General features: G+C 40.9%; 1 protein-coding gene across 13 annotated transcripts in view; it reads right to left on the bottom strand.

The window, feature by feature from the left end:
* The window catches only part of Arhgap32 (Rho GTPase activating protein 32), a 260,593-nt gene that overhangs the window by 70,232 nt on the left and 167,538 nt on the right, over positions 1–22,823 (bottom strand). For 12 of the 13 annotated variants that reach the window (XM_063265405.1, XM_017595999.3, NM_001427098.1 and 9 more), the window contains 4 exons: positions 9,852–9,989; positions 7,342–7,434; positions 6,071–6,193; positions 4,600–4,677 (listed from right to left, as the gene is read on the bottom strand). In XM_063265405.1, coding sequence (XP_063121475.1) covers positions 4,600–4,677; positions 6,071–6,193; positions 7,342–7,434; positions 9,852–9,989 — 432 coding nt within the window. Of the gene's footprint in view, positions 1–4,599; positions 4,678–6,070; positions 6,194–7,341; positions 7,435–9,851; positions 9,990–22,823 lie in introns of those variants that run through there. The other variant, XM_039082294.2, reaches the window with a different exon arrangement.

Raw genomic sequence — 22,823 nt, 5'->3', positions numbered from 1 at the left:
AGGTGGATTCTGCCCACAGCTGAGGGTTGGCAAAGGTCTGTGCTTGCCACATAGTCAGTGCACTGTAAAACATGATAAATAACAGGAAAATTATGGGCTGAATAATTCTATAAAACCGAACTACTTGCTTGCTTAAGCCTAAAGTCTAACTCTTTACTAAAACGTTTAGTTGTTTTTATAAATGAAAATAAAAGCATTTCACCACACAGCAGTTACATAGCCAGCTCTCAGTAATCACAAGGAGAGAGCTCCATGAGGAGATCAAGCCTGCCTGTCAGGCCACACGGTCAGAAAGGAGACAAGACACAAGTGGGGTCCTTGACAAAAAGAGAAAGCTCACCGAGCTGAGCAGAACTACAAGTGTGGACACTTCAGAGAGGTCCCAGCAGTGTTCAGAGGATGCGATCCCAGCAGACTCTGTCTTCAGACTGTGAAGTGGCAGCCTATAGCCTAGTTCCCGTCTGCCCCTCTCCTGAGTCGTGCACATGGTAACCAAGATCCCTATGAAGACCCAAGTCACTGTCATGCTAAGCCAAGCTGCACCATACCCATCACTTCCTATGCGGTTCCTCCTCTAGAGTATATTGAGAGGCTCCATGTGCAGAGGCAGCACGTCACCACAGGGTGACTGAGATGTACTGTTCATGTATGGGCCAGTCTATCCATTTCCTCTGACAAAGACTTCAATGGGTCACCTGAGAGCTGCTTCTGGAATCCCTTCAAGGTCTCCATAGAACTAGCTGAGTCTGTAACTCTCCTTCACAGGAAACACTGAAGAGGGTACTAAGTCTGTTTGTCCTCTGTGCCTTGGAGCACAGTGCTCAGTGCTACAGGGACTTCTGCCACAATAGCTTCTGATGCTAGCCTGTGAGCCTGACACGGGCCTTTCTCAGATGCACCTGACAACAGAAGTTGGGCAGGATACCTTCCCAGCAATCTTTCCAAGGACTCCTTATACGGACATCAATCTCTTAGGAGGCATGGCCAACATCCAAAGTTCTGACTGTCTTTGCCCTTAGGGACTTACAGAAGACCCTACTCTCTATCAAATATGTGTATGAGATATACCTTTGACCACTCCTAAAGTGAACCTTTTTTTCCATTTGTGATGCTGTCTTTTATTGTAATAATCCAAAATTTTTATGTTGAATAATATCTTGGAATGTGTCGTCATTTAGAAATAGCTTTTTATTGGGTAATTATGGTAAATGACCTCATACGGTCAGGACCTAATCTTTACCTTTATTTTTTAAAAAAAAGCAATTAGGACACAGATACCCACACACACGGAAATGTCATGTGAGGATAAAGGAAGATGAAAACTATCTCCAAGCCAAGGAGACAAACGTTGGAGGAAACCAAATCTGATGGCTCCTTTAGTCATGGATTTCTAACTTCCAGAACCTTGTGAAAATACATTTCTGGTATTTGAGCCACCCAGTCTCTAATATTTTGATATGATAGCCCTAGAAAACAAACACAGTATATACTATACAAATAAAGCGCTGAGTGAAACTTAGAAGTAGCCATGCTAATAACAGAATGACACACACACACACACACACACACACACACACACACACACACACTCCACTTTTTAACTTCTGAATTTCTATCACCTCTCTATACCAGAATGTATGAAATAAAAGGACCTTCTACATGATTTAATTAGAGGAATTTAAACTCCAAATATTGACTTTCTATAAAGGGTAACATCAAAGTGTTATAAGGAATCCATTCCTTTAATACCTTAAAAACCATTAAATGCTTTTAATGAGTACAAAATTTGGTAGGTTTTGCTACAATACACATAACTATATAAAATATGGCCCATTAGTAACCTGGAATAGTTGCTAGCTATGCTGAGGCTCCCACATCTCAGGATTCAAACCTATCTAACAAGAGTAGGCAGGAAGTTTGGCAGTGAGAACCTTCCCCAGCACACGATGCAACATAAAAGCCAGCATGCACTTAAACAGCACTGCACCGTGAGTGGTACACAGCCCAGGATGCTGCTGGCTGGCCTTTCCTGCACTCCTCGCTGATCCAAAGAAAAGTTGTTTCTTTCTGGAGCATAAAAACTAAAGTAGAAAGTTCATATAAGTGGAGCATAAATCTAGAAATCATACTTAGTGCTCTTCAGGCGATGGGACATATAAACTTGAATCTGAAACTCACAAAAGTCATCCTCTCTCCATAACAGTGGGAGGTAATAACTACCTGGAAGACTTTTTTAATTAGAAAAGCTGCATAAGAAATGCTAAGTAACACTTCCCTCAAAGATGTCCAACACATTTCCCACTCATTTCTCCATGCAGTTGGCCACATGCTCTCTTACAAATGACTGGTGTGGGCACAGAAAGAAATAATGAGCAGAGTGGAGCCTGTCCTTAAAATACTGGGCTCCTTTCAACAAAGTTTTGACAGTGACATTTGAAGATTTGTTCTTGGTTTTATAGGTACCTCATCAACTGTTGCTCTTAGAGGAGATCCCACTGTCATCTACAGACTCAGCTGCTTTCCTGAAGCCGAGGAAAATGACAAATCCGCATGAACAGAATCTTACTGCAAATCTCCTTGCATTAAATTTTCTTTAAAAATCTTGCTGAGCATGGTACCATATGCTTTTAATCTCAGCACTCGGGATCCAAAAGCAGGTGGACCTTTATGAGTTCAAGGTCAGCCCTGGTCTACATAGTGAGTTCCAGACAGACAGGGCTAATTCCCTATGTAGAGAGATCTTGCCTTGTAGGTAGGTAGGAAGGTAGGTAGATAGGTAGATAGGTAGGTAGGTAGATAGATAGATAGATAGATAGATAGATAGATAGATAGATAGATAATACTATTTGAATATATACTGATAAGTTAATTTTCTAGTTTTAAACTAGTTGATGTATACTAATTTTGTATACTTTTTATAAAAATATTAAAAATATGTATATAATGGAGGCTGTATTTGAATGTGTGACTATAGATGGCCACAAAGTCCAGAAAAGGTCACCAGATCCACTAAAGCTAGAATTACAGGTGGTGGGAACTGAGCGTGGCTCTCTGTAAGAGCAGTGGGTACTCTTAACTACTGAACCAACTCTTCAGGCTACTGAGTCACTAGTCTCCTATACTAACTTTAAAAAGAATTAGTCTGGCAAACTAATCTGTGTCGGTCTTATTAAAATAATTAGGAGAGGAGTATATGCCTTCATTACTCAATAGGTATTTGCTATTTAAATGAGGGAAAATTGCTACCATTATTATAGTCTTATAATCATCATGTTGAAAGGGAATGTGAGAATTACAAGCAGAACTTCTGACTTTAATATGAAACTAAGTCCAAAGGAAAGATATCTAAGGCTCTAGAGAAGAAGGTTTATGCCAACACCAAGCTAGGGTTCGTGTTAAAGTCAGTTGGTTTTAGTCACTTCTTCCCTTGGCCCCACTCACACATGAACGCACGTCAAGGCATACAGTGGAAGACAGGTTAACTTTTGGGAGCTGATTCTCCCCTTCACTGTGTATATCCCAGGGACTGAACTCAGACTGATAAGTGTGGCAGTAAATGTCTGGTCTCCTAAGTCATCTCACTGGGATAAGAATTAACTCCTTATCAAAAGCAATGCCTTAGTCTCCTACCCAGTTTTATATTTCATCAAAAGCATTTATTACTCAGAGTAATGAAGGAATTAGGAGAAAGAAAACCCTGATTACACAAACAAGGTATGAGGCACCGTGACAAGGAGAGCTTTCTGATCTTAAGAAATTAAATTGCTGTCCGTGCTCTAAAGGAAATGGGAAAACTACAACTTTCAAACAAAGACATCTAAGTTTCAACATTGGCACTGGTACTTACTGAGCAAAACAGCATATATATAAGACTGATATAAGCATTTAACATTTCTGTATTCGCACAGTTAACCTTCAGGACAAATCTGTGAGGTAAAAGATAGTCAGTCCTGTAGTCTCCATTTGGAAGACACGGCATCAAAAAGCATCCCCAAGATAGCACAGAACAAGAGCCAAGCAGAGCTCACAGAGCTCACAGAGCTCACATCAACTGCCATGCTGCCCTGTGTTAACTGTACAAATAAGTGTAAGGTCGTAAGGTCATTAGGATGCTATTTTGATAAAGTTGCCCAGTGGTTAGAGCCATAGACTGCAAAAAGACATCACCGTCAAGTCTCAAACTGCTGAAGCCTGGGTGGGAGTTAAAGGAGACAGCGTCTGATTCTACTCTTCTGTCATCAGCTGTTACTGGGTTATCACACACTCCAACACTCATGTTTAACAGAAAAAATATGAAACAGAAAATTGTAATGGAAAACATATGTGGATCATTATGCGTATCTCTGATCACCTGGCCCAAGACTGCCCCAAGTCTGGTTCTAGCCAGCTCGGGGATGAAAGGGAAGGCAGAGGGGAAGCCAGCACAGTACTACTGGATGCAGGAATCAAGGCTAACACTGTCATCACCCACATCTTCCCACCACTGCAAACCACATTTCTGAGGACGTCTCCTGGCACAGCGTGTGAACGGCTACACTACGGGAACACACAGAAAAATGTTCTCTGAACTCTCTCACATCCAGTGTGTTTGCTGCTTACCTGAAATCCATGCTTGCCTCTCCACCACGTACTTAACACTTTGGGGGGCATGTCAATAACAGAAACGATGTCTCCCACCTACGAGAATCAAAAGTTTAGGTAAAACATTTTTTTCTAATAAATGTTAAGCCAATTGTGATGTCTATACTTATGGTATGTGTTGTGTAAAAGAGCACAGTGCTGTTTTATGCTTTGAGAAATTCTAGGAAAACGTACTGACTTTTAAAAGTAATTTTAATAGTCTTACCTTATACCAAAGGGTATTCTACTGAAAGTTAAACAGGACAAAACCGATCCAGCTAACAGACATGATTAAAGAACCATGATTTTAGCACGGTATGTTTTTTAAAGACGTATTTATTTTTTCAGTATATGAGTAGACACTGGTGTGTATGTATGAGAACCCTGTGTGCACCTGGTACCTGCAGAGATCAGAAGAGGACAACGAATCCCCTGGAACTGGAACTACGGATGACTGTGAACCATCATGTTTGTTCTAGGAACTGAATCTGGGTCCTTGCAATCACAAGTATTCATAACCACCATGTCATTTCTCCAGATCCCATATAGAACATTTTTAAAGCCAGGTATTCCGTCACCATCACTTCTGGTAGCACACATTTTCCAATTTAGATGGTTTTGTTTTACAATGATACAAAGAACAGGCAATCAGTGTAAACTTTGTGTCCTTTTGCGATGCTGGTGGAAACCAACGGCCATGAAATCACGTGGTAAACAACATACTCTCTAATTCTAGATAGACAGCAAAGCCAGCATGCCTGGCTGGGTTATGTGTATCGATGCATTCCTGAGTCAACCGTGCTTAACCGAGACATCCGTTAAGGAGCTTTGGAATTTTGTTCCTGCTGTCACAATCAAAGATCAAAGTCATCTCGAAAAGACAGCATTAAATGCACATATTTACAGCAGTAGTATCAATGAATCCTGATTATCATGCACATAGGAGCACAACACGGAGTAGCTGACACATCTGACTTCCTCCGCTAAATGATCAGACTCTCCACCGGGAAAGGCCGGGGGGGGGGGGGGGGGGGGGGGAGGACGGACGTTTGTACAAATGAACAAAATCATAAACACTAAACTTCTCAATGGCATATCTAACTACCTGGACCTAACCGGGTACTACAGCGAGAACATGGCCTCAGACAGGGGAGTGCTGGGGAGAACTGCCGAGGAGGTGAAGGGAAGGAGTGGGTTGGATCAGTATCTCTATAGACTTATGGGAAATTCTCAGTCTTTAAAATAAAGTATTTAGGAAGTATTAAACTTAGAAAGAAATTATTAAGAAATGATGAAAATGTTTTTTAAATTTCCCTACATTTTTAAATGTTTAATAATATACTTTATAATGAAGCATTCAACATTAATTTCTGTCTGTCTGTCTGCCTGTCTGTCTGTCTGTCAGACAGGCAGCGAGGCCAGAGAACACGAGCCCTGCCTAATTACTTACCTCTAAGGTCAGTTCGTCAGGGGCCCGAGCAGTGTACCGCTTGATAACGTGGGCAGCACCAACGGCGGGAGTGTTGATGGACGACTCCTCGTGAACTAGAAGATGGTTTCCCTTATTGTCGATCTGCAATAAAAAACCAAGTACCATGGGATGTTTAAAGACACGGATTTGTCTATCCACAAATAAAAACTCGATTGAGAGAGATGGTAAGGCCCCTAAAGTCTCTTTGAACAAAAACCAAACTGTCACTTTGGGGGACGAGCAAGACAGCTCAGCAGTGAACGCACTGCCAACAAGGCCAGTGAGGTAAGTCTGATGCCTTTGGACCCACCAGGTCAAAGGAGAGCAGCAACCACACGGGCTCTGCGGCATGTGTGTGCCCCACACCCACAATGTAGCAAAACCCTTTAAAGCCCTATCACTCGTTAAGTAGATAATAAAGCTAATGAGTGTGTTGTGCGTATGATGCATACGATTTAGTTTAACTCTCACAATCCCGAAATGCACTATCATTACCTTTATGTAGAGAAGACAACCTGGGGAAAGTTATGTAACTGAAGAGAAATTAAATTCCTTTTCTAAGATCACTCAGGCAGTAACAGCTAAGTCACGGTCTTAGTGTAAGTACGCCTGGCTCCTCCTACCCTCCTGGCAGTGTCTCAATTTTTACTAGGAGGAAAGAATACATTTAATTCTACATCCCCAAATGAACAGGAAATACCCTGAGACACTCTTAAATTGGCACCTCTAAAAGGGTGTTATTTGTTCATAAATAATGAAAAAAATTTCAATTATTAAACAAATGAAAAAACGAATAGCTTACTAAATATATATATCAACATAACATTGCATAACAAGATAATAGGTCTCCAGATTTATTTTAAAAATGTTAAAATTACTTTTTTTAAATTAAAGAGAAAGATTTAATATCAAAATATCAGCTATCACCCTGGAGAGATGACTCAGCGTTTAAGAGCAGCAGCTGCTCTTGTGCTGCTCTGATTTCCAGCACCACAGGGTGGCTCATACCATGTGGAACTTCAGGCAGGGCAGCTGAGGCCCCCTTCTGGCCATTTGGGGCAGCAGGCACATAAAGAGCATGCAGATAAAACACCATTCAAATTAAAATATCAGTTAATGTTCCTCCTGGAAGATGAGAACAGTCCTGGTTTGGTTTTGTTTTAAAAACTCATCTATGATCAAATTACTAAAAAATTCCTCAAGCAAATAATTTCAGAATAAACTTTCACCGGAGCCGGTCAGACAAATACCTCCATCCACGTGAGGGCAGGCCCGCAGTTGATCTTGTTGCCAGCGATAGTTGAGAGGCGTGACAGGTAAGCCGCAAGCATCTGGGTAACCGACTGAAAAGAGAGACGCACCATCACCAGAGGAAAGAGCAACTCTGCTTTAGAAACACTCACACGGATTGGTTCTTTCCGAGAGGAAATAATAATTATTTCGGGCATCTAATAATTATGTCGGGTAGGCATGGTGGCAGACACCTTTAATCCCAACACTCAGGAGGCAGGGCAGGAAGATCTGTGAGGTGACCCAGGACTGCGAAGTGATACCCCATCTCAAACACCAGAAACTAACAGCTCCAGAGAACTGTCGCTGATGAGTCCCTCTGAAACGATGGCACTTTCTACAGAGGAGCTCGGAAACCGCCTAACGTGGGATTTTTAGCTCTTGATACCTCACCATCAAAGGCTGAATTCCACAGCTTCTAATTTTATGACTTTCATTTTGTACTTTTGTTCTGAAAATATAAAACGTGTTTATTAAAAGTCACATCTGTGGCTTTTCTGCCAAAAGTTCCCCATGCTCCTCTTTACTACCTTTGGCTGTCATCTCCATGAGCTGCGCAGGAACGGCCATATTCCTGTGACCCTGCCCCACAGTATAACATGACAGTCTGAGCAGGGACGATGACATAGAACCAAGTCTTTACAGACTACACACCCTGTATTTCCTGAGGGCAAAGGCGATGTGAGGAACAAACCCCTGTTGCTGACACTGTGAGGAACAGACCCCTGTTGCTGACACTGTGAGGAACAGACCCCTGTTGCTGACACTGTCTCCTTCCTCATGCTCTATATCTCCCACCACCATGAACTCCACCTCTCTGGAATGCAAACCCCAATACTTCCTTTCTCCATAAGATGGGTTTTTGTTGTTGTTGGGGTTTTTTTAATTTTGTTTTGTTTTGTTTTTGGTTGGTTTTGGGATATGTGTGTGTGTGTGTGTGTGTGTGTGTGTGTGTGTGTGTGTGTGTATTGTTGTTGTTGCTGCTGCTGCTGGTGCTGCTGTTGTTTTGGTCAGGAAAAAGAACAGAGTCACAAACTTGTACCAAAAGTGTAGTTCTTGCAAACTTGGGGTAGGGAACACCTTAAATGCCATAAGCAGAGTGGAACCAGCCATTCTGGAAGGAGTTTGGAAGGTCAGCATGCAAAGAAGAAGATGTAAACTGAAAGCCCAGCCCAAGAGGTTTCAGAGAGGAGTCTATGAGAACGGGACTAGAAGCAGTTCAGAATATATTCCTGCAAAGGGTCCAGATGTGTTCTGCCTCTGACTCAAAAACCCAAGGCTGACTTCAAAAGCAATGGCCTCTTGTGATGGGCAGAGGAAATATCGAGGCGAGCCAACTTTGAGGCTACGCTGTGATTCCTGTTCTCTGATCTCATTCAGATCTACAACGTCAGGCAGTAATAAGGAGAGCACAAAGAAATTACAAGATGTGGTTTCCCAAGGAAGGCTGTATGAGCAAGCTTAAAGCTGTGAGCCAGGGAGTGTGAAGGACAGAGCTGTGTAACTGATAAAAGATCAGCAGCATTTAGAGAGAACTTCCTGTTCTGTGTAACTGATAAAAGATCGGCAGCATTTAGAGAGAACTTCCTGTTCTGGATGCAGCATAGCAGTAAAGTTTTCCGAGGGCCGGATCCCACTCACCAAAGGTGCTCAGTGTGAAATGCAAACTCATTGCAAACAAAGAGCCTAAGTTCAAATGCCAACGGGAGTTTCCCCAACTACCTAGGAAGTGCTTCCCCAGAGTCAGCTCACAGGAGCTGCTAAACTGTGGTCTGACAGGTATAAACGAATCTGAAGCCAACCAGGAACTCTCTTCCTTGCTGACTAACTTCACAGTGCAGGAAAGTGCTACACAGGTGGTGTGTGAGAATAATGGAGAAAAGGTATTACTGTTTTGTTTCCCCATAAAATGCATCTCATTCACTCTCAGATGTTACTCATAGTTTCTTATTCTAATTGTATTTTTAATATTGACATGATAAAGAATTCCTTCCTTTTTACGAGTGGTTAACGTTGTTTTATGTTTTTAGACATGAAGTGAAAGTGGGTGTGCAGACCCAGCCTGCACCAAAGCCAGCCCGGGAGCACCGCATCAGCACGGAAAGCACTAGCAATATATACTTCTAGTCACTTAGGCTTTCATAGTTTCACATTCCCTGGAAGAGTGACCTGCTAGTGCGATGATGATGATGGTGGTGGTGGTGGTGGTGGTGGTGGTGGTGGTGGTGGTGGTGGTGGTGGTGGTGGTGGTGGTGACGACAACGACAATGACTATGCACATTACCGTCATCGTGAGGCTTCCGACCCGTATGAAACAGTCACTGACACTTGCCTATCTCTGAACATCCTAGGAAGTCTCTCTCCTGAAACAAGCAAGCTCAGGAAAGACCCTACGTGCTCTTGTATCCACCTTGATAAAGGCTTTAGCTAACATATGTGTTATTGCTTCTGCAGGGTTCTAAGTGATTACCTCAGGACTGTCCTTCAGGATGTCAGACCGGGGCAGCTCTGAGAGCTGGGAGAACCGTCGGTCATAAATGCAGAGATGAAGATGTTTATCAAGTACCCGGAAATCTTCGTAACTTCTTTTAACAATCCAACTCTTGCCCTGTGAGTAGAGAACAAAATTCCAGTAAACTCATTTGTCCTCAAAGTGCCTAGAAATCATGCCTCTGTTCTCTAATGGTATCTTATGAGGTTTTATATTTCCTAACAAGAGGTTTCTACTTTCTTAGAGATGATAAGCAGTTCAGCACCAAACACTCCAGGTGAATTGTATTATAATGACAGATAAGTACTTTAATCAGATGGTGGATCTCTCCATCTGACCACTCCCTACTACTCTCCAAAGTCTATGGCTACACATTGACAATAACTGCCCGTGTTAGGGTAGCGTGTAACTCTAAGTCTACAGAAAGGACAACTCAGTAACTTTAAACAACAGAATATTCCCAAAAGTAAAAAACTAAAACTGATTTACTGATTAGTTAGAATGATAGAAGAAGCAGGAGGTCCCGGACACATGAGAGAAAGAAAAAGAGCAGGTAGCCATTTGGGTGTGTCAGGGCCCACACATGTGTGCACTTGGTGAGTAGCTCACCCCGAGTGTGGAAGGACAAAATGACCACCCCTCTCCTGCAGCCCTGTCCTCTTCCTCCCTTCTCATCCCAGCCTCGCAGTTTTTATCAATGTCTAGCAGTTTGGAACATCTAAACAGAATGTTTGGCAACATATGTAGCCATTATGTTGGACATTTAAAAACAAAAAAGTCTACAACTTCCAGGGCACTTAGATTTTTGGACAAAATGTGCTAGAAGTCAGAAACTGCTTCCTGATAAGAAAAGCCTTGGGGCTGCATTTCCTGGACTAGAAATCCTGCCACATTATCACTAACACATTGTACGATTAAGATTACAAAATAAACTCAAAATCTAAACTACTACACTACATTTCTGATGAGGCACTAAATTCAGAAGAGACAAAGAACTCAGTTGCAGTGTAACAATAATCTGGTTTAAAATGGGCAGTGGCCCTAAATAAACAATTTTTAAAGTAGTTGGTTCAAAAGAACCAACAGGTACATGACCATCATCAACTGTGACTGAAATGCAAATTAATCCACAAAGAGGCACCACCCACTCAGGTTAGTGTGCTTACCACACTAAGCAGGCTAAAGGTAAAAAAACACTGCAGAAGGTGTGAGGAAAGGAAATCTTTGCATGCTATTGGTTGGAATATAAATTAGTCCAGTTACTATAGAAAACAGTACGGAAGTTCTTCAACTTAAAAAAACTATCATATGATCCAGCAACTCCAATACAAGGTGTATAGCTTAATTAACTGACATCATTATGTCAAAGAAATACTTACATTCCTGTTAAGACCAACATAAGAAAACAATCTGAATGTTCATGTGTGGATATGTACCATTATACCCCCCCCTTTCTGCCCCCCCACCTTCCTCCCTCTCCCTCCCCCCTCCTCCTTCCTCCCTCCCTCCCTTCCTCCCTTTCCCTTCCTCTTTCTCCCTCTCCCTTTCCCTCCCCGCCACACACACACAATGGAATAGTATTCAACCTTAAAAGAAAAGGCATTTGTAACCAGGATGCTATTGACAGCTGAATGGCAGTTAACAGAGACTGAAGATGGCTGTACAGAAAGCAATCAGGAAGTGCTGATGAAGAGGGAAAAGCTGTAGTTAGACAGAAGGAATACATAGTAAGTACTGGAGGTGAAAATCATAAACTAAGGATGGAATTATGAAAATATGGTTAGTCTGGTAGCTTTAGGATGTTTTGCCTATGCAGATATCTAAATTAGATCTTTAAAAAGAACTTTAAAACAGACTTTGGACTTTGGACTTGCTCAGCCAATTTTAAGTTCTTTCTGGTGTAGTATTACCCATGAAAATCTCCACAAAACTAACCCTGTTTCTTTTAAGATTGAATACTCCTCCACTGTGTGAGTAATATGTATTGGAATGTGTAATGAGCATTGTTCACTTACACACACACACACACACACAATTTTAACTGACAGACACTGGGGGAAGGTTGGAGATGCCTCAAAAGTAGAAAGAACTGGCTGCTCTTCCAGAGGGCCTACACTCAATTCCCAACGTCCTCATGACAGCTTAAAACTGTCTGTTTCTCTAGTTCCAAAGCTGCCAATGTTCTCTTACATATGTGCACACAGGTAAAACATATATTTAAATAAGATTAAAGGGGAAAATGCAAGGTGGAAACACATCAGCCTACTGTTGCAGTTGGAGACTTAACGGGACGCATATCCCCAGTGGACAGATCTAGCAAGTAGCTGACTCAGTCACCAGCATACAAATGATCATGTAGATTACGTACAGGCAGACGACATGTGCTTCTCAGATTCACCAAACACTTAATGCACACTCTGGGATATAAAACGTACTGTATGAAGTTTGAGAGGATAGTGAACACGTTTGCTCTTGGACCATTAAACACACTATACTAGGTTTAAAAGGATAGGGTTCGTATAATGTTTGCTCTTGGCCATTCTGAACACACGTCTATAACTGACACCCAGAAATTAGTAAAACAAAGCCAATTATTTGAAAAACATCAGTAAAATTGAAGAGTTTCTAGTCAGTTTAACTGAAATGGAGAGGTGGAAAATGGAAACAAACTACTAATAAATAAATTAGGAATACATCCCTAGAGATGACAGAAAACAAAAGGAAAGTTTGAGCAACTGGGAATCTGTCAAACTCACACACAAAGAAATACACAATTTGAGTAGGTGTACAGATATTTAAGCTGCTGAATCAATAATTAATAGGTTTCAAAAGTATCAGCATTAATGAATTCAATAAATTTTACCAAATTCCTAAGGCAGAAATTATACAACCAATATATCTAGAATCTGATCCAGAAACCAAAGAGAGAGAGGACCGTGCCTAACTCAGTCTGCAAGGCCATTAGCTTACTTGCAAAACTAGACAAAAATTTGTTATCCAAAACATACAGAGAATTCCACAACAGAAAAAGAACAGCCTGATTTAAACAGTAGGAAAAAGACTTAACAGATACTTCACCAAAAAGATACAGATAATGAAAAGCACGTGAGCACTGCTTAGCATCCTACATCATTACAGAACTGAAAATTCAAACAATGCCTTTATTGGGATGGCCCTAATCCAAAGCCCTAGCAATATCCAACACAGGCAAGGCATGGAGCAGCAGGGATTCTCACCCACTGCTGGGAGGGATACCAAACTGTGCTGTCAATCTGGGGAAAAGAAAATGGCATTTTCTCATAAAAACTAAACACATTCTCATTATGCAAACCTGCCTCTTTCCTCTTGAGTTTACACATGTGAACTGAAAACTTATGTCCACAAAAGTTCTTCCAAGGGATGCTCAAAGCAGCTTTACTGATAATCTTCCAAGCACACAAGCACCTGAGACGCCCTTCACCAGTGAGAGGGAAGAATGCCGCCGGTGCAGACACATAAAGAAACGGTGCTCCATGCTGAACAGAAACGACCTCTCGAGCCACAGAGGATATAGAAGCAGCTCCCCACACGAGCAGCTCCCCACACACAAGCAGCAACAATATTCAACCATTATAGGCAATTCCTTCCAATCGTCTTTATGAGATTAGGCGAGTCACGACTTCTTTACATGTAAAAACATTTGTTTCATGTGTACAGGTGTTTTGCCTGCATCTATGCCAATGCACCACACGAGCGTCTGGTACCATGGAAACCAGGAGAAAGCATCCGATTCCTCAGAACTTAAGCTACAGATGAGCCACTGGGTACTGAGGAGTGGGAAGTGAATTGAACTGGGGTCCTCTGAAAAGCAACCTATGCTGTTATCCACTGAATCCCCTCCAACCCCAAATCACACCGTAAATTCAAATACTAGTTCACGTGTGTGAGAAAATGCTTCCGTCAGATGTACAGCGGTTTTATTTACTGAAATGTTTCCATTTGCGGTGTCCACAATTGGCGTGAACTGTCAATATGTCAACTGTAAAGATACGTATCTCCTTGGACACGGAGAAGTTTTAATGGCTTGTCAGCAAATGAGGACATGTGAGGAAGATGTCACTAAGACAGTCTAGAGACGATAAAGCTAGGGAAAAAAAAGTGGGTGGTTGTGAAGGGTTTCTGAGAGGAAGGTAAAAACGAGCATATGAATTTTAGGGCAGTATCAGTGTTAGCTATAACACTACAATGATGGGTGCGTGTCATTAAATTTTCATCCGAGCCCATGCTACAGAGTGCCCGGATAGTAAAGCCCTCTGTAGACTATGGGCTTTGGGTGACACGGATATGTTACTACAGAATCATCAGCTCTTCGCTGCATGACTGTGGACTTCTTTCGAATGCCTTTTGAAAACATTCCTGTGCAAACAAAAGAGTGCTTTCCTGCAGTTTTTCATTTCTGAAATCAGAACTGCATGTAACATATAATTTGAAATTCACCTAAATATGTTCTAATTTACTGGACAAAATTCTTAAAGACCTTACATGTTGAGGAGACATAAAACAAGAACTTTAAGGCTTTATTTTGTGTGTCTGCAATTTTCATGTTTCTGAAAAATATAAATAAAATAATAATTGAAATACTCTGGTTTAATAATATTGTAAAGGAACAACAGAAAAATCAAAGCAAAATCCTTCATTATACTGCTAACATTTTAATTTGCTACCAATTTCTAATCTTAATTATCACTAACAAGTAATTACTATCATTCAATTATGCCAAAAATCAGTAATTCTAGACAGGTCTGAGAAAAAAGGAAGTATCTGCTACCCTTTCTCAGACCTCTCCCTGCCCATGTTTCGAGGGTTCTTTTATTACAGGAAAGTTAATCTGAAAAATGACTGTTACTATCAACTATAAAATTTCATAAGAAGAAAGAAACACAACCTAAACCACAGGCTGGACTGTTCTCAGTACAGAACCTGACTGAGCTGCTCAACACCTGGGAGCAATGGCTTACTCATTTATGAAACGGAATAGCCACACCTTCCATGTCATAGCAACTGCACACATTTAAATTGGAAGGCTGGCAATCTGCCTACGTGTTCTGTTCACACGCAGATGCTCTCCAAATGTGGTAATAACAGTGTTTGCGAACTGGACTGAGCGGAGCAGAGACACTTAATGCATGTCTGTGGCGGAATGCCAAGCACGGGAACAGAGTATAGGAGATATTTTGAGACTGGGAGGCATTCCCTTGTAACCAGCTGTCTGCTCTGTGACCATGACACAAAAGAACCCTGAGATTACTATAATACTTACACTTAATCCTCAGAAAAGATAAACTAATAAATCTGAGTGATTTTAGTTTCAGTGAAAATGTAGTTATTATCTTTTAGTAAGAATTATTAATGCCTGGGGATGGAGAGATGGCTCAGCAGTTAAGAGTGCTGGAGTTTGGTTCCCAGCACCCACATGGCAGTTGTGAAATGCTTCTAACTCCACTTTCAGGAAACCCTATACCCTCTGGCCTCTGTGTACACCTGTGGGCATGTTGTCACATAAATTCATGTCAGCACACATGTATACACAGAAACGAGTGCCTCACAAAACATTCTCAAAACCTGACCATATACTTGATCAAAATGCCAATCTCAACACATACAGGAAAGTTGAAATGACCCTCTATATCCTGTCAGATTGCATGAATTAAAACTGAAACATCCACAACAGAAACAACGGAAAGCCTACGCACTCATGGAAACTCAACAACTCCCTACTCAACTACTTCAGGGCCAAAGCAGAAATGAAGAAATTAAATACTTCCTAGAATGCAATGAAAGTGAATGTACAATTTACCCGAACCCATGGGACACACAGCGAAAGCAGTGCTAAGAGGAAAGTTCATAAAGAAACGGGAGAGCTCTGAGCAGCCATTTAACAGCACATCTAAGAGCTCTGCAACAAAAAGACGCAAACACACCCAAGAGGAGTAGACGGGTGGAAATAATCAAACTCAGGACTAAAATCAATAAGATAAAAATACAGAGATCAATACAAAATATCAATGAAACAAATACAGGTTTCTTTGAGAAAAATCAACAAAATTAACAAACCCTTATTGAACTAACTAAAAGTCAGAGAGAAAATAACGAAATTATCAAAGAGAAATGGGGGATATAACAACTGACACCAAGAAAATCCAAAGAATCATTAGTTCATACTTAAAACCCTGTAATCCACAAGATTAGAAGACCTAAAAGAAAGGAACAAGTTTCTCAACAGATATCATTTACTGAAGTTAAGTCAAGAGCAACAATTTAAATAGACATATAACCCCGAGAAAATAGAAACAGTTGTTAAAATCTTCTAACCAGCTCTTTCTTTTGTGCTGCCGCCATGCTATGCAGACTGAGGAAGACTCAAAGCCCCAGGGTCATGTGAGCCATGGCCTTGGCTGCATAGGTATGCACCACAAGCACCTCGGAGGCTGCAGGAATGCTGGAGGCATACATCACCACAGGATCGATTTCAACAAGTGCCATCCAGGATACTTTGGGAAAGTTGCCACGGGGTATTACCATTCAAAGAGGAACCAGAGCTTCTGCCCAACTGTCAACCTGGATAAACTGTGGACATTGGTCAGGGAGCAGACACAGGTCAGTGCAGCAAAACCAAGGCTGGAGCTGCTCTGTCACTGATGTTGTGCAATTGGGCTACTACAGAATTCTGGGGAAGGGGAAGCTTCCTAAGCAACCTGTCATCGTGAAGGCAAAGTCTTCAGCAGAAGAGCTGAAGAGAAGATTAGGGGTGTTGGGGGTGCCTGTGTCCTGATGGCTTGAAGTCACCCAGTGTGGACTAATTAAATGCTAACATTTTTTTAAAGGCTTCTAACCAAAAAGAAAAAAAGTCCAAGGCCTGATGATTTTAGTTCAGAATTCTACTAGACTTTCAAAGAAGTCCTAATACTAATAATACTATTCAAATTATTCCACACACCAGAAACAGAACACTGCAAAATTCATCTTATGAGGCCACAGTCACTCTGATACCCTAACCATGCAATGATTCAACAAAGAAAAAAAAATCACAGATCAATTTCCTTCATGAACATTGATGCAGAAATACTCAATAAAATACTTGCAAACCAAATTCAAGAACACATCAAAAAGATCATCCATTGTGACCAAGTAGGCTTCATCCCAGGATATAAAAATTTGTCAGTGTAATCCACTAATAAACTGAAAGAAAAAACACACAGGATTGTCTCACACATGAAAAAACCCTTGATAAAATCCAACAGCCCTTCATGATAAACATCTTGGAGAGATCAAGATACAAAGTTTACACTTAAACATAATAAAGGAAATTGACAGCAAGCCAATAGCTAACTTTAAATTAAATGGAAAGTCAAAGCAATTCCACTAAAATCAGGAACAAAACAAGGCTGCCCCCTCACCCCTTATCTACTCAATATAGTACTTGAAGTTCTAGCTAGGGCAAAAAGACAACTAAAGGAGATGAAGGGGATACAAACTGGAAAGGAAGAAGTCAATGTATTACTATTTGCAGATGATATGATCGTATCATATCGCTAAGCAACCCCAAAAATGCTATCAGGGAACTCTTAGAGCTGATAAACACCTTCAGTAGTGGTGGTCCTATATACAAAGACAAACAGACTGAGAAAGAAATGGGGAAACAACACCTTTCCCAATAGCCACAAATGATATAAAATATCTTGAGGTAACTCTAACCAAGCAATCGAAAGACTTATATGATAAAATCCTCACAGCTTCAAAGAAGGAAATTGGAGAAGATATTAGAAGATGAAACAGTGTCCCATACTCATGATAAATATGGCCATCCGGCCAAGAGCAATCTAGGCATCCAATGAAATCTCTATCAAAATTCCAACACGATTCTTTACAGACCTTGAAAGAACAATATTCAACTTCATATAAAAAAAACAAATCAAGGATAGGAAAACAATCCTGGACAATAAAAGAACTTGTGGATGTATTACCTTGCCTGATTTCAAGTTGTACTAGAGTTGTAGTAATAAAAACCACATGGAGTTAGCATAAAAACAGACAGGTTGACCAATAGAACTGAATCAAAGACCCAGAGGAAAATCTGGACACCTATGGATATCTGAATTGTGATTTTTAAAAAGCCAAAATTATACCATGGCAAAAAGAAAGCATCTTCAGCAAATGGTGCTGGTCTAACTGGATGGCAGCATGTAAAAGAATACACATAAATCCATATCTATGACCTTGCACAACACTCAAGTCCACGTGGATTAAAGACCTCAACAACGACAATGACAACAAAACCAGATACACTGAACATGACAGACAAGTGAGGAATAGCCTTAAACACACTGGCACAGGGGACGACTTCCAGAACAGAACACAAATATGCAGGCACTAAGGTCAACAACAGTAAATGGGACCTTGTAAAACTAAAAAGCTCTGTAAGGCAAAGGACGCTTACTGTCAATAGGACAAACGGCAGTGCACAGAATGGGAAAAGATTTTCACCAACCCCTTATCTGGCAGAGGGCTAAAATCCAAATATATAAAGAACTCAAGAAACTAGACATTACAAACTAAATAATCCAATATTTTAAAAAAAAATGGGATACAGATCTAAACAGAATTCTCAACAGACGAATATCAAATGGCTGAGAAACACTTAAAGAAATGTTCAACATCCTTAGTCATCAGAAAAATGCAAATCAAAATGAGTTTGAGACTCCATCTCACATCAGTCAGAACAGTTTAGATCAAAAAACACAAGTGACGGCTCACGCTGGCAAGGATGTGGGGCAAGGGGACACTCGTCTACTGCTAGTGGGAGTACAAACCTTTACAGCCACTTTGGAAATCAACATGGTGGTTTCTCAGAAAACTGGGAATTGTCCTACCTCAAGACCCAGCTATACCACTCCTGGGCATATACCCGAAGTACACCCCATCCTATCACAAAGACACCTGCTCACCTGTGTTCATAGAGGCTTTATTCATAATAGCCAGAAACTGGAAACAACCTAGATGTTACTCAATTGAATAATGAATAAAGAAAATATGGTATATTTACAAAAAGGAGTACTACTCAGTTGTTAAAAACAATGATATCGTGAATTTTGGAGGCAAAATGGAACTGGAAAAAAAATCGTCCTGAGGGAGGTAACCCAGACCCAGAAAGACAAACATGGTGTGTGCTCACTTATAAATCGATATTAGCTATAAATTAAAAGATAATCATGCTATGGTCCATGAACCCAGAGAGAGTAACAAGGAGAGCTTCAGGGAGGATCCAAGATCTCTCGGGAAGAGACATAGATCTCACAGATGGACTGGGAATGAATTGGGTTGGGAACAGGAGGGATCCAGTGAGAGAGAAGAATGCTGGGAGAAACGACTGGAATTGGGAGGCGAGCTGAAAACCTGGTGCCATGGAAACGCCATGGAATATATGAGAGTAACCCCAGCAAAGACTCCTAGTGATGGGGAACATGAGGCCTGACCCGGCCATCTTCTTTAACCCAGGCAAGGTGTCAAGTGGAGGGACTAGTACACCAACCCAGTCACCAACTCTTCGTTCGACCTACAGACTGCCCTATTTGAAAAGTGTTCTAGGACCAAAGCCTAGCAGAATCATCATCACAGAGAACAGAGAGACTTCATCAAGCAACTGATGACAGCAGATGCAGAGACCCAAAACTAAGCATTAGGCAGAGCTTAGGAAGTCCTTAGGAGGGAAAGGAAGGATGCGAGGAAGCAGAAGGTTCAGGGGCATCAAAGAATCAAGGGACCCAAAGAATCAAGGGACCAGGACTCACGGTGGGTTTACAGAGATCGGGGAGCCTGAATGGGTCTGACCTGGGTCCTCTGCATATTTTATTGAGTCTGAGTAGCTTGGTGTATTTGTGGGAATCGTAACTAAAGGGAGGTGGGGCTGTCCCTGACTCTCTTGCCTACTTGTGGTACCTTTTTCCTCCTACTGGGTTGCCTAGTCCACCTGCGATGTGATGGAATGTGCCTGGTCTTATGGTAGGTTGTTATGCTGTTTGGTTGATGTCTCTGGGAGGCCTGCTCTTTTCTGTGTGGATCTGGGAGAAAAAGGAGGTTAGGGGAAAGAGATTGGGGAAGGGGAGGAAGAGGAAACTGTAGTCCAGATGTAATACATGAGAGAATTAAAAAAAAAAAACATGAAAATAAAGATAGATGATAAATAGATAAGCAAATAAATAGAATTGTTGGTATCATCTACTCTAAAGCAATATAATAATAAAACACTGTGTATTTTATTAAAGACAATCACACTTCAACCAAAGAAACTATACTTTAGAAGAGACAAAGCAGGATTTCCATGAGGGAAAGTTAAAATAAGTATGTTTAAATTTATCACTTTAAAACGGATACTGACTTGCTAAAGAATGTAATAACAAAAAGAAAACTTTTAACACTAAGAAATACTGACATTATACTTACAAATGCTCCATTCCATGTAGTGGAACTATCTATAATTGAGTTCTTTGAACTTTGACCTTTTAAAACATTCAATTTTCAACATAAAAATAGAGTTTTCTTCATATTTTCGCTATACTAAAATTTCGCAGGGTTATTATTCATTTTTGCAAAGTTTACAATAAGTCAATTTTGGGGTTTTTCTTAGGAAATACAAGAAATAGACAAAGAAAAAAGGAGCATCATTTTCAGAAGATGTCCCACTCACAGCAAGAGACAAGAGACAAGAGGACAGTGTTTTTTTTCTTCCAAGGTTGCTGATGTATTTGCTCACAAAAGATATGGACAGAACGGAGGGATCTGCGAGGGAAGCTCTTAGGCACATATTAGTTAAGAGAACTTTAGATGACACTAGTCAGAGGAAAAGAGGACCTGGAGGATCACTGACCTGGTCTTCATAGCCTCTGGAAGTGCTTTTCCTATGGTTAATTCTCAGAAGACTTTCACCTTACCAGCTAAATTAGATTTCTTTGACTGGTATCTGTTGTCTGTTGTACTTGCTTTGGGCCCATGATAGGCCATTTGCTAATATTTTAATATCATGAAAGCTATACTCTATCTACCTAAACCTGAACCCAGATAGCCTGGGCTATGTCCCTTGAGTGTTCTAGAACTTAACAGTGTCATTTTGCATGTAGACGGAAGGGGTAGAGATAATGCCCCCTACTATGTGATAGGACTTTCCCTAGGGAGCTACAACACATACACATCTACGCAAAATGGCCATGTTGCCAAAAGCAATCGACAGATTCACTGTAATTCCCATCGAAATTCCAACTAAATTCTTCATAGAGTTAGAGAGAGCAATTTGCAAATTCATTTGGAATAACAAAAAACCCAAAATAGCAAAAACTATCCTCAACAATAAAAGAACTTCTGGGGGAATCACCATCCGTGACCAAAAGCTGTATTACAGAGCAATAGTGATAAAAAAAAAAACTGTACGATATTTGTACAGAGACAGGTAGATAGATCAGTGAAAAGAATTGAAGATCCAGAAATGAACCCACACACCTACGGTCACTTGATCTTTGACAAAGGAGCTAAAACCATCCAATGGAAGAAAGATAGCATTTTCAACAAATGGTGCTGATTCAACTGGAGGTCAGCATGTAGAAGAATGCAGATCGATCCATGCTTATCACCCTGTACAAAGCTTAAGTCCAAGTGGATCAAGGACCTCCACATCAAACCAGTTACACTTAAATTAAATGAAGAAAAAGTGGGGAAGAGCCTCAAACACATGGGCACTGGGAAAAATTTCCTGAACAGAACACCAATGGCTTATGCTCTAGGATCAAGAATTGACAAATGGGACTTCATAAAATTGCAAAACTTCTGTAAGGCAAAGGACACTGTCATTAAGACAAAATGGTAACCAACAGATTGGAAAAAGGCCTTTACCAATCCTATATCTGATAGAGGGCTAATATCCAATATATACAAAGAACTCAAGAAGTCAGACTCCAGAGAGTCAAATAACCCTATTAAAAATGGGGTACAAACTAAACAAAGATTTCTCAGCTGAGGAATTATATAGCTGAGAATAAATTAAATTAAATAGCTGAGAAGTACCTAAAGAAATGTTCAACATCCTTTGTCATCAGAAAAATTCAAATCAAATAACCCTGAGATTCCACCTCACACCAGTGAGAATGGCTAAGATCAAACACTGAGATGACAGCAGATGCTGGCGAGGATGTGGAGAAAGAGGAACACTCCTCCATTGTTGGTGGGATTGCAGACTGGTACAACCATTCTGGAAATCAGTCTGGAGGTTCCTCAGAAAATTGGACATTGAACTGCCTGAGGATCCAGCTATACCTCTCTTGGGCATATACCCAAAAGATGCCCCAACATATAAAAAAGACACGTGCTCCACTATGTTCATCGCAGCCTTATTTATAATAGCCAGAAGCTGGAAAGAACCCAGATGCCCTTCAACAGAGGAATGGATACAGAAAATGTGGTACATCTACACAATGGAATACTACTCAGCTATCAAAAACAATGACTTCATGAAATTCATAGGCAAATGGATAGAACTAGAAAATATCATCCTGAGTGAGGTAACCCAATCCCAGAACAACAAAACAAAAACACATGGTGTGCACTCACTCATAAGTGGATATTAGCCCAAAAGCTCGGATTACTGAAGATACAACTCACCGACCTCATGAAGCTCAAGAGGAGGAAGACCAAAGTGTGGATGCTTCAGTCCTTCTTATAAGGGAGAACAAAAATATTCACAGGAGGAAATATGGAGACAAAGTGTGGAGCAGAGACTGGAGGAAAGGCCATCTGGAAACTACCCCACCTGGGCATCCAGCCCATATACAGGCAGCAAACCCAGTCAATATTGCTGATGCCAAGAAGTGGAAGCCTGATAAAGCTGTCTCCTGAGAGGCTCAGCCAGAGCCTGACAAATAGAGGCGA

This window comes from Rattus norvegicus, chromosome 8 (genome assembly GCF_036323735.1).
Source record: "Rattus norvegicus strain BN/NHsdMcwi chromosome 8, GRCr8, whole genome shotgun sequence".
In the NCBI taxonomy this organism is placed as follows: Eukaryota; Metazoa; Chordata; class Mammalia; order Rodentia; family Muridae; genus Rattus; species Rattus norvegicus.
This window is presented reverse-complemented; position numbering and strand designations above follow the sequence as displayed.